The sequence below is a fragment of the Corvus brachyrhynchos genome, unplaced genomic scaffold, assembly GCF_000691975.1.
Source record: "Corvus brachyrhynchos isolate BGI_N302 unplaced genomic scaffold, ASM69197v1 scaffold522, whole genome shotgun sequence".
Taxonomy (NCBI): Eukaryota; Metazoa; Chordata; class Aves; order Passeriformes; family Corvidae; genus Corvus; species Corvus brachyrhynchos.
The window spans coordinates 549,057-560,368 of NW_008236649.1; the positions used below are offsets into that span (position 1 = coordinate 549,057).

An 11,312-nucleotide genomic window follows, 5' to 3' on the forward strand; every position below is an offset into this window, starting at 1 on the left:
ATGGGTTTGATAGGAGAAGGTGAATTAGATAATCATTTCAGAGAGCAAGCTTTGCACTTGGCTCTCATTTCATTTAGTATTAGTATTAATATTTGTATAAGGAGGGAAATTTTGTGGTATCCCGTTTTTCTTCTAGCTCCCGCCTCCCTTCAGCTCTCCCTCTGCAAATTTGCCACTTCTTGAGTTCAGCAGCTGTGCCAGGACCACGTGTCAGTGGCTCCTGAATGACTAAAATGACTTCCATGAGTATTTGAACAGGGGTCTGTTGTAAGTGAACGCACCACAAGGAATTAGTTCACACCCATTTATTTGACAGTCACTTTCAGCACTAAGATAACCGTGGTTGCTCCCAGGGCAGCAGCTGGAATGAGATGAGGTGTTGGAAGGCACAAATCACTGTGGGAACCCATCACTCATAGATCCAGTCATGTGCACAGGGCTTGAAGTCGATGAGCTCTGCTGGTTTGAACCACAGGTTGATCTCCTTCTGTGCACTCTCCACGGAGTCACTGCCATGGATGATGTTCCTGTGGAAGGAGACAAACATTGTTCCCTATAAAAATACACTTTCAGCAACCTTGTTCTCAATTTGCAAAAAACTTGCATGAGGCATCTAGAGCAGGGAGACCATTGCTGTTATTTCTGGTAGTGTTCCAACACCCCCACCCCCCCAAGAGCTAATTATTTTTCTCAGGGTTGCTCTAGAGCTACTGTTCTACACCAGCCCCTGCCTGAGCTTACGTGCTGCTCTGGGGAGGAGCTGGACTGCAAACAAAGTCAGCTTTGTACCACTTTCCTAAGCAGCAGCTATGCACTGTGACCTGCAAATGAAATACCATCAGACTAAGGTATCTACCACCAATTCTGGCTTTGTAGAATAGGAGACTACCAACAGTTTTTGTGTTGGCAGTGAAACAGTGAGTAGGAGTTGTTGAGTTTTGAGTATCAATTAAGAGACTGAGCACAAACCTTCCCACTTGAATGCAGAAGTCACCACGGATGGTGCCAGGCTTGGAGTCTGCAGGGTTGGTTTCCCCCAGCATTACTCTCCCAGTTTTAACCACGTTGAGTCCTTCCCATACCTTAAAGTAAAAAAACAAAAAATTCTGTTACGCCATGCTTATACAAAATATTGACAACTCATCTTTGCTCTACCATACTTTGCAAAGAAACAAAGGCTCTACCACTAAAGAAATTAACCCTGCCTAGATTCTCTCTTAGGCCTGTAAAGGTGACAAGGGAAAAAGCGTATGAACTGGAAGTACTTGTAAAAAGGACCATCACCATTGTTACTGCAGTGAAGGAGATCCTTCACCAAGCCTCAGAGTTAATGTACAAGGCCAACTCCCAGCCCTTTGTGTTGTGGTGGGATAGGGACACCCTGCTGAGTGTTCTCTCCTAGCTCATAACCACAGCAGGAGATGCTATTAGAGCAAGTGCCTTGTTTTGCGAGGAATGTAAGAATGAATGACACAGAAGATGGGTTTCTGTGTCTGAGAGTCTGACCTTGCCCAAAGCAGATTTTTGGTGCAGAAGACTCGCTTTCGGGAATTTTGCTTTATGCATTTATATATTACGCATTTTAATACCCATTTTATATGTGCACTTTTCTTCTTATTATAGTAACTTCACTGTCTTAATTTTAACTTTTTCTTTTGCCACTATCAGAACTAGGTAGTTTGAAAAAAAAGTATCTGCAACAATATCTCTGAATATTCTTAATAATTTATAGAGCAAGACAAATATACTCAAGAAAGTAATCTTAAACTAAAATCAAGCCACTTACCATGGCCACAATAGGTCCAGAGTTCATGTATTTAACCAAACCAGGGAAGAAGGGGCGGTCTTTCAGGTCAATGTAATGTTGTTTGAGAAGGTCTTCAGAGGCCTTTAAAAGGGCAGATGTAACTTTAAATATCATTTTCTGAGTATCACTGAACAGAAGGTGTTACAGGTGTAAGACTATGAGTGATTAGATTCACTAATAATTAATGTTACCAACAATGCTGCAGTGCTATTGTGGGTATCAACGTGAGCTCCTGCTGTAACATTAAGGGAGTTCTTTGTGGCAGTGCTGGGAATTGGCAATATGATTTCTTTGCACTGCAGTGACCCTCAGCGATAAGCAGAGTACGGGATTCCTGGGTGATGTTACCCAACACAGCCTTTCAGCCAAGGCCATTCCAGCTCTCAATCGGGCTGCATTAAACCACTGGAGCAAAATTCGCTTTTTCTGGAAAGGGGAGAAGCCGCGTGCTGGGCAGGAAGCCGGGCCCGAGGCGTGCCCCAGCACAGCCGCATCAGATCCCCGCTCTGCCGTAGAAGCAGCCGCAAGGGGAGACTCTCTGTGCGTGGGTGTGGTGAGCCCCTCTCGGGCAGGGCAGGGACGGGGATGGGGGGTATAAAGACGCGGGCACTCACGTGCACGAACTTCATGGCCACGAGCCGGAACCCTTTCTGCTCGAGTGTGCTTTCAGTGTAGTGCCAGAGCTACATGTCAGTTCTTCATGAGTATGATGGCAAGATTAGTGCTTGTGTCGTTACGAATTAGAGGACTGTGACCATTTTGTGGGTGTTCTGCATCCTTATGTGGAGGCTGTGAGTGCACTGGGGAGTTAACCCTGGGCTCTCAACAGTGGGAGCAGTTCTGCAGTGGAGGGTAAATTAGGAGAGTCAGGGGAGCGGGATTTTTCCCACTTGGGCCCTGGAATTAGTTCTCTGACTGACCCATCAGTTAAATCTGACTTACCTATAACTGTGTGTGAGTGTACACTTGCAGGTGCTGAGTGAGGCCAGTGGGGCTCCTTGTCTGCACCAAGCTCTGAGTGCCTGAGAGGGGCACTGAACAGAAAAGGCAGGCTGTGAATTTGTACAGGTACAGTTACACGCTCTTGGCCAGGCCCGGCCGCACCTGTCGCCTCCGCCGCCTCGAGGGTTATTGATTTACAGGCGCAGCAACTGTGGCTTAAGCCTTTAAGGCACTGAAGCGACGGCGGATGTTTAACACAACTAAATTATTTTTTACTCATTGGTGCTGGCTTGGCTGTTTTCAGGTATCCCCGCGGTCTGAGGGTTGGTCCTGCCAACCCGGCTGCACCGCACAGCACGGCTACAGCTCCTCGAAAGCGTATTTATCCCAGAAAAGTGATGTGGGATCCGTAACCCAGGAACGTTATTGGTAACTTTATTGAGAAGATGAAGCTGCCAGCTGTCAAAACCTCACAGTCCCTGAACCCATGTCACAACATGAAGCAGGGAGTGTGTTGTTACTTTTTATGATGTTCACTACTTGGCCCTTTACTAGTTGATGAAACACCCTTTCCTGAGCAAGTTACAATCGCACACCATCACTGCAAGTGGGATATCGATGAAATAGCCTCTGTAGTCCTTGCGTTGTCTCTTACTGAGGGGCCAGTGAGTGGCTTCACAGGGTCAATTAGTGGTTTCACACTGGACCTGCCCAGGCACCTCAGCCGTGCAGGAGTGCTGGCCTCCACGTTTTCCCAGTCTCATCACATTAGAAACACTAATCAGCAGCCTCCTGACAACCCCCACATCTCCGGATAACCCATATTTCTCTGTTTTGTGGAATCAGGAAATCTTAAGTGACCTTTCAAGCAAAGATTAAACTGGAGACCATTCATCCCGTACCCAGGTTTGTCACATATTCCCTTTCCTCCAACTACTTTTAACTTAATTGGTTTTCTTCTATAACACTGAATATTTTCAGAAGAGAATCTCACAGCCTCACCTACAGCTTCATAGTTAGAGAATTTGTTCCCTCTCCTTATACTCATTAATTAAAGACAAAATATTTAAAATTTCTTTTTATTTCACTTAAGAAATACTTCACTTAAGCAAATAGTGTTTTATTTTGTACCATCTCTTTTTAGGAGTTTGATATCACCATAAGGTATCCTAAGTTTTCAATATTTGCTGCATAGTTCAGTATTCAGACACAAGAACTCACTGTGGGGGGAAAAAATCGTGGAGTTTGAACAACTGATTCCATGAAATTCTTGCTCTTAGTGAATAAAATATTGCAGGGACATAAATACATAGTATCAATCCCAACTACCTCATCCAGTACAACTTTTGCTCTTGAAACTGAAACACCTTCTGCATTATGATGACTGTACTTCTTTACATCATTAAATAAATACAAAATGATAGCGCTGAAGTCACTTCTGAAACAACTTATCCAAGGATTGTTTGCTTTGTAGTTCCAACTACTAAGGAAAGGACACAAATGATAACAAAGCTAAATTATCAGCTGTTCAGCTGGCAAAGCAAGCACCACTTATTGCTCTGTGCAATATCAGACAGCTGCTGCACTGAAGTGGCTGAAGGTAGAATCTCCCTCATCCATCCTCACATTAATCTTCTTTTCACATAAAAGGACATTTCATAAAGCCTGGCCGGTTAATCTTTCCTCAAAATGCTAAATAAATCCCACGTGGAAGGGAAAAAGAGCAAGCTGAAATAGTGTCATTGTGGAGGCCAGTTGTCATTTTAGCCAGAGCTGAGCTCTCTTTGGGCACAGCATGTTCTGGGGAGAGAAATGGGCTTTTTCTGCAGCTGTTTTAGGAATGGGGACACATTTGATATTAAGTAAATCCTCAACATCTGGGCATATTAGCAATGCATTTACACCACTATCAGTTGTCCTCTAATGTTTTAGCAAAGTTAACCTCTGACTCCAAGTCATTTGCACATTTATTTACCAAATAAATTGTTTACCCATTTTTTTCTGTTTACCAAAATACCCTCTATGACTATAAGTACTTCAGAAAAATATATGTTATCTGCTCCGTGTTTTCACCTCATATCTCTCAACCCCAGAAGCAGCTTTTAAAAAGTGCAATCCCATTTATAACCTGACAGCTTTTAAATCAAAGGAGCAGCAAGCACTGACTCTATTTTAAACATCCACAACAGAGCAATCTCAGTGTTTTCTGAGGTTTCTACCAGGGAATTCTTTGGAATAGCTAGAGACTGGCAGCTGCTCACAGACAGTGGGGATATCAGAAGATCCAGGCTGGGTGTTAATCATAGATCCACTCATGAGCACAGCTTCTGTAATCAACCAGTTCTTCAGGAGTGAACCATAAATTGATCTCTGTCTCAGCACTTTCCACAGAATCACTGCCATGAATGATGTTCCTAGGAAAAGAAAAGGTGAATATAAGAGTAAGAGAATTCTTAAAGTAAAGCAAGCTTCTTGTTTTGAAGTGGTTCCCATTATGGACAGGAGCTTTAAGTAACAGTAAAGTAGGAAAAGACACAGCATAGGCAGTGCCAGCTTTGCTCCTCATTGTTGTCTCTGGGGACAACCACAACTTGATTTCCATCCTTAGATCCTAACATGACATGGGCACAGGGAATGGCAGCTCCATGTGTAAGACAGAGAAGGATGGAGCACAGTTCCTGCAGATATCATGACATAACACTTGGCATTTAGTGCCTTTGGATGATACCAGAAGTTTTAAAATTTACCTTCCAACTTGGACACAGAAGTCCCCACGAATAGTGCCAGGCTTGGAATCAAATGGATTGGTTTCTCCCAGCATCACCCTTCCAGTCTTAATCACATTAAGACCTTCCCACACCTTAAAGAAAAAAAAATTCCACTGAGATTATTAAATTTTAGCAGCAGTTAAATTATACCATCCACAAGAACACCGGGCTGTCCATCATGGCACAAATCACCATCTGAATATTTGTCATAGTGAGACATATTTTATCTCCAATTCTTCTGTCAGATTCTTGAAGCATCTGCTCACATGGTCCTTTCTGTACAACCCTCCTCCTCACCCAGTGTGGGGAGAGAATGATTTTCCATCTCAGTATGTCAAACAGCCTCACAGAGCTGTCTGCTCATGGGAGAGCTGGACCTCAACTATTTTAGAAATACATTATCAAGGAGAAAAAGGGAAATAGAGTAAAAATATTCCACCATCCTTTTTCAGTTTGCTTACTACATGGCATGTCAGTGGGGCTTTTGTGCAGGTTTACTGTTTCTCAAGGTCCTGGTTTTGATTCCCTTTTGTCCTGTCCTCTTCCTCAACAAAATGACTCAAAGGAGAAAAAGATTATGAGAAAAGATTAAAGAAAAAGGAGTTAACAGCACATCTTCCTAATTATAGTATTTGAATCCAGATTTTTAAATCCTTTTTGAAATAAACTAGAATCCAACAGGTGACACAATCTCATTGCAGGGAAGACCATCAAGCAGTGTGGTTTTCTTGCTAGGAACTCACCATGGCTACGACAGGTCCTGAGTGCATGTATTGCACCAGGCCATCGTAAAACGGCCGGTCCTTGAGGTCGATGTAGTGTTCCCTCAGAAGGTCCTCAGAGGCCTGGGTTAAAAACCATCCAGACAGAGAAAAAAGCTTACAGTAAGAACTTAAGACCGTAGTGAAATCACAGAGATTAACCACAGAGCACTGGTAATCCTGAAACTTGCACGCACTTCAAAATTCTGCATTTCTAGCATCTTTCTAGGAGCACTTTTGGTCGATATAAATTTGAACTGTTTGCTTTAACCCCAGCTCAACTTAGAAAAGTTTCTGCTGCCAATACAGGCAATTTATGTGACCTGTGATTTGTGAAAGATACTCAAAGATATTTATTAGGCATAGGATGCACCTGAAAGAATATTCTCTTCAGACTAAGGACATAAGGATACTAAAATTAGCGTGCTTAGCGCGTCTAAAGCATTTAGACAGAGCTGGGAATTGGAACTTTTCCAAAAACATCCCAAGTACGACTTCTCAAAATTTCAGTTTTAAATGTTACAGAGGCCACATTTGTTGTTATAGCATGCTGCTCTATTTGAAGGCTGCAGCTGATATATAAAAGCAGACACAGCAATTAAGGAGAGCTTACATGTACTAATTTCATGGCCACCAGTTTGAACCCTTTCAGCTCAAAGCGTTTGATGATCTCCCCCACCAGCCCCCTCTGGACCCCATCAGGCTTGATGGCGATGAAGGTGCGCTCATCGATGGCAGCCATGGTCCTGAGGAGGGAGAGAATAAAAGTTGTTATTCCAGGATTGTGCAAAATTGTGTAAAATCCCATCCCTTCTGCTATCAGTGTAATTAGATTGGCTGCATCTGAGGGTCAGTAATCCACTGTCTGCAACGTTTGGACAAACCAGTGACCGCACACGGGTTTCCCCAAGTGCTGCAGGAGTGAGTTTGAAGCAGTGGAAGGGTGCCAAGTGTAGGAACAATCAGCGAATACTGAAATCAGAAACGCTCTGAACGGAAAGGATCACACGGATCCATCTTCCAGCGCCGTGCAATAAATTAATAGATTAACCCACAATTTCACCTGGAAACCAGCAGGACCGGAGGGGCTCCGAGCCCCGCGCCGCTGCAGGGGCGTGTCCGCGCACACCTGAGCGGGCAGGGAAGGGACGCGGGGGGCTGCGGGGAGGCTCCGCGGGAATGCGGTGACGCTGTCCGGGGACAGAAGGTCCCTTCCCGCTGCACCGCAACCCGGTTTACCCGCTGGTGGCCCGGTGGCTCTAGCAAACCTTGAAACCTCGTCCCCCGCTGGTGGGCCGGTGGCCGTGGCAAACGGTGTCCCCCGCTGGTGGCCTCTGTGAGTCTCGCAGCCCGTGTCCCCCGCTGTTTCCCGGTGGCCCTGGCAGCCCGTGTCCCGCCCTGGTGGCTCTCTCCAGCCGTGTCAGCGCGGGTCCCCGCCCGGCTTAGCCGTGCCCCCCCGCACCGCGGTTGCCGTGGCGACAGCGCGGCCTCCCGCCCGCACAGAGCGCCGTTCCCGCGGGGGCGATTGGGGATCGATCCCTGTTCCCGATCCCCCGCCCGGGTCACACCAGCACCCACCCAGGGCCTCATCCCCTTAGAGCGGGGGTGCTGGGCTCACCCCTTCCAGCATTTCAGTCTTGCCTGCTGGATCCCGGTTTTTATTTAACAAAAGCCACGTAACGTTATTTTAATAAAAATCTCATTATCGTGCTGTTCTGCTTGTGTTTCCTCTTTAAAGAAGGTAATTAATTTTGTTTGGTTTTTTTCCGGTTATACTGTATTAGCTCTTTGAGTCAAAAGACCCCTCAACCATTTACCACTGAGCTGCTTTGCCTTGAGCATTTTATTGCCTTTGAGAGAATTGAGGATAAAGCAACCGGATGGAAATCCGTGCTTGTCCTGGTTTTGTTTCCCCAACTGGGATGAACTTCCTGGGCTCCACTCCCTGGCTGTTCTTGAAAGCAAAACAATGAAGATTTCACTTCCCTCAGGGCAGGACTTTACTGCTTGACAGGGATAAGGTCAGCTTTTTGATAACATGGATTTCCTTTCTTGGGATCCCTTCTCTTCCCCACAATTCATCACACATCCATGTGGTCCTTTGTGTTCTGGTGGGAGACTCCAGATCTGACCTAAGCATCTATTCAACCAACCTGTTTCGTTATATTCAGGGTCTTTTGTCATCATACTTTCCAAGATCTCTGATTTAATAAATGGTATTTAAAAAAAAAAAGCATCATACATTCTAGCAAGACCTCCTTGAGGTTATTTAGGAATTAGAGTTTCTGAGTATTCTCCTGACAGTGCCAATCCAATTTACTCTCTTGCTTCAATACACATTTATTTAAGATGTTTCATACTACTTAAACAAACTCTGATGCTGTAATCTTCACTATGGAAAAATAATATATAAAAATAGAAGAAAGGTCTCTAGAAACAGGATGTTTAGAAAAATACTAAGTTTAAAGCAGCAATAGGGCATTTATTTACAGCCCTGTTAAATCTACATAATTTAATGATTAAAGCTTAGGACTTGCCCTAAGGTGGGCAAGCACAACTTCCAGTTTTACCATAGGTCTGCTCTGTGATCTTCACCAAGTCTTTTAACCTCATTAAATAAGGGTCAACTCTGTCACTTTTGAGATTAATCCATGATTAGCAGAGCAAGTTGGACATCACATGGTGCATGAAACACCACAGAAGAAGGCTTCGTGTTATTGTTACTGTACAAAGGAACTTTTGCTGATTGCAAATTTTACCAAGATCACTTATTGGAAATGACATGTTTATCTAAAATGTGAAGAAGTAGAGAGTCTAGACAAATAATTTCCAAAAAATGGACTGATCATGGGAGAGAAGTAAACACCTTCAAAGTTCTCCGTGAGTGAACTAAGTGTAATTGCTGAGCTCAAACCATTTCCACATTACTTAAAACCAGTAGAGATTTTTAAAATTGGCCTGAGGCAAAGGACTGACTGTGAATGTCTCCAGACTTCAGGAGAACTTAGCACAGCTCCAGCTTTGCTGCTTTGGCCCCAGCTTTACACTGGTCTCAGCTCACAGCCTCTGTCTGTACCACCCAGAATATTTGGGGTTCCCATAAAAAATCATATTTTGTGCTGTGGCCCTCTTGCTCCTTGTAACCAGAGTCCTCACTCTGACATTTTTTGTTGCTCCAGGATATCCTACTCTTCCTTTAGCTGAGTGAGCTATCATTCATCAGTCTTTACCTTGATTTCTGTTGTGCTTTAAGGTACAAAGCACTATAAAATTAAGCTTTTACAAAAATTCCTTCCCCTGGGTAAAGTCCCAACTAAACTCTTCTAACCCCAGAGTGATCTGAGGGCTGATTTTCTTCCCTGGTAATTTGCAAATCAATTCACTTTCTAATTAATTGTTATTTCTAGGGATAGATTTTTCTTATTACCCAGAAAACTGATTTTTTTTGTAAATCAGTTCTTTCCACAAGAATGTGCTGGCATTGTACTCCACTAATTACTAAAAAGAGCCACTACTTTCAAGTTACAAAGTCAGTACTATCAGGTTTGTTTGTGCTGTTTCATATGCTTGACTAGTGTGCTAAATTGACAGCTCATCCTTAAGGTCCCTTAATCTCCTGGCAAGAAAGTGGAATATCATTCCATACCTCCTTCTGTTTTTAATCCACCCCTGAGTTTCTGACCTCACACTGACTGCAAGGTGCATATAAAATGTGATCACTCTGGTAAGACTGTCAATAAGACACATTTTTACACCACTTAGACTTGTCTCCCAGGTAATTTTTTAGTTTGGCATCTTTTAAAATACTTCATTTATCCAAGTGAAAGAACCCCCAGATGGCCGGAAATAAAACACAAGCACAAATAATGGCCCTTTTATCTGTACTTGTCAGTTTGACTGCAAGTCTAGTGGCAGCAGCCAGCCTGTTCAGGGATGCTCCTGCTCTGTCTGGGAAGGAAAGCCACATCTCCCCATTTTGCTGACAGAAATAGGATAAAAATAGCATATCCTCAGAGCCACCTTTGCCACAGGCTGCCAGCAGACACCTTGACCCATTTCTGCCATCTCACATCTTTGAGCTGATGTGTTTGTGCCTTTTGCCAAGTAGGGTGGCAGTGACTGCAAACCCTGCACAGAGAACAGGATCTCTGGAAGATTCAAGGGGATTGGCACTTTTATCCTCACAACAATCTGGGATCTTCAGAGCTGTCCTCACATCATAGAGAGTTATGCATGAACGTGGTGAGGTCCAGGTTAAGAATCCATGGCAAGGAGATATGTCCTGCCAGCCTTGTCCCAGGAGCAGCACAGAGGTACCTTCCCACTGGAGCTGTTCCCAGCCTTCCTGCAAGGTCTGTTCAGGCTCAGAAAAGAAAAAAACATCCACGAATAACCCCCTACCCCAAAGGCTCTCAGTGCCTTCCACAACACAAAACACTGAGGTGAATGGGGGACTATGTACGACCTAAAGGGAGAGAGAAGTCCAGACACACAGATTCCCTCAGCACTCCTGCTTCAGGGAAAGGCTCTAATCTGTGGCAGACAGCAGGCAAAACATGGAGGAGTTGCAGTTTTTCTCAGTGTATGTCTTGGGGATGGTTTTTTATCCCATATCCATTTTTGGTTTTATTTTTGTTATGTGTCCGGGGTGGTCGCTGCCCCCCCCTTCCCCAGCTCCGAGTGTATCGCAAAGGGTGAGAGCCAGCCTGGGATGTGCTGCAAGAGCTCGGGGCGAGGAATGGTTCCTTCCCTCCAGTGGGGCGATTCCGTCACAGCGGCCACGCCGCGCGGCGCCTTTGAATAGAGGTACTGTTGCTGTGTGGATTTTGCCCATTTCTTTTTTTTCCTTTCCCTTCGGCCCTGTGACTGGGCCTTGCTGGCTCGCTCCTCTGCTCCTTTGCTTGCCTGGGAGCCCAGAGCCAGTGCGTGCTGCGCCGGGAGCACGCTGTCCCCTGCCAGGGCCGCCCCCTCTGCACAGCCTGACCCCAAGACCAGACATCGCTGGTGAGCTTCCCAGGGGAGCGATTGCCTGCC

General features: G+C 44.9%; 1 protein-coding gene across 2 annotated transcripts; it reads right to left on the minus strand.

The window, feature by feature from the left end:
- Positions 1–290: 290 nt before the first annotated feature.
- Positions 291–7,709, minus strand: LOC103625043 (nucleoside diphosphate kinase). Of its 2 annotated transcripts, XM_008644419.2 has the most exons (6): positions 7,547–7,654; positions 6,936–7,024; positions 2,422–2,465; positions 1,787–1,888; positions 970–1,082; positions 291–527 (listed from the first exon to the last, which is right to left on the minus strand). In XM_008644419.2, exons 2-6 carry the CDS (start codon positions 7,018–7,020, stop codon positions 410–412), a joined length of 462 nt encoding a protein of 153 aa, XP_008642641.2. In that variant the 5' UTR covers positions 7,021–7,024; positions 7,547–7,654; the 3' UTR covers positions 291–409. The 2 variants fall into 2 exon arrangements, with proteins under 2 accessions (XP_008642641.2, XP_008642639.1); XM_008644417.2 differs by lacking the exons at positions 291–527; positions 970–1,082; positions 1,787–1,888; positions 2,422–2,465 and adding exons at positions 3,813–5,163; positions 5,497–5,609; positions 6,261–6,362 and having other exon boundaries at positions 6,892–7,024; positions 7,547–7,709.
- Positions 7,710–11,312: the final 3,603 nt, after the last annotated feature.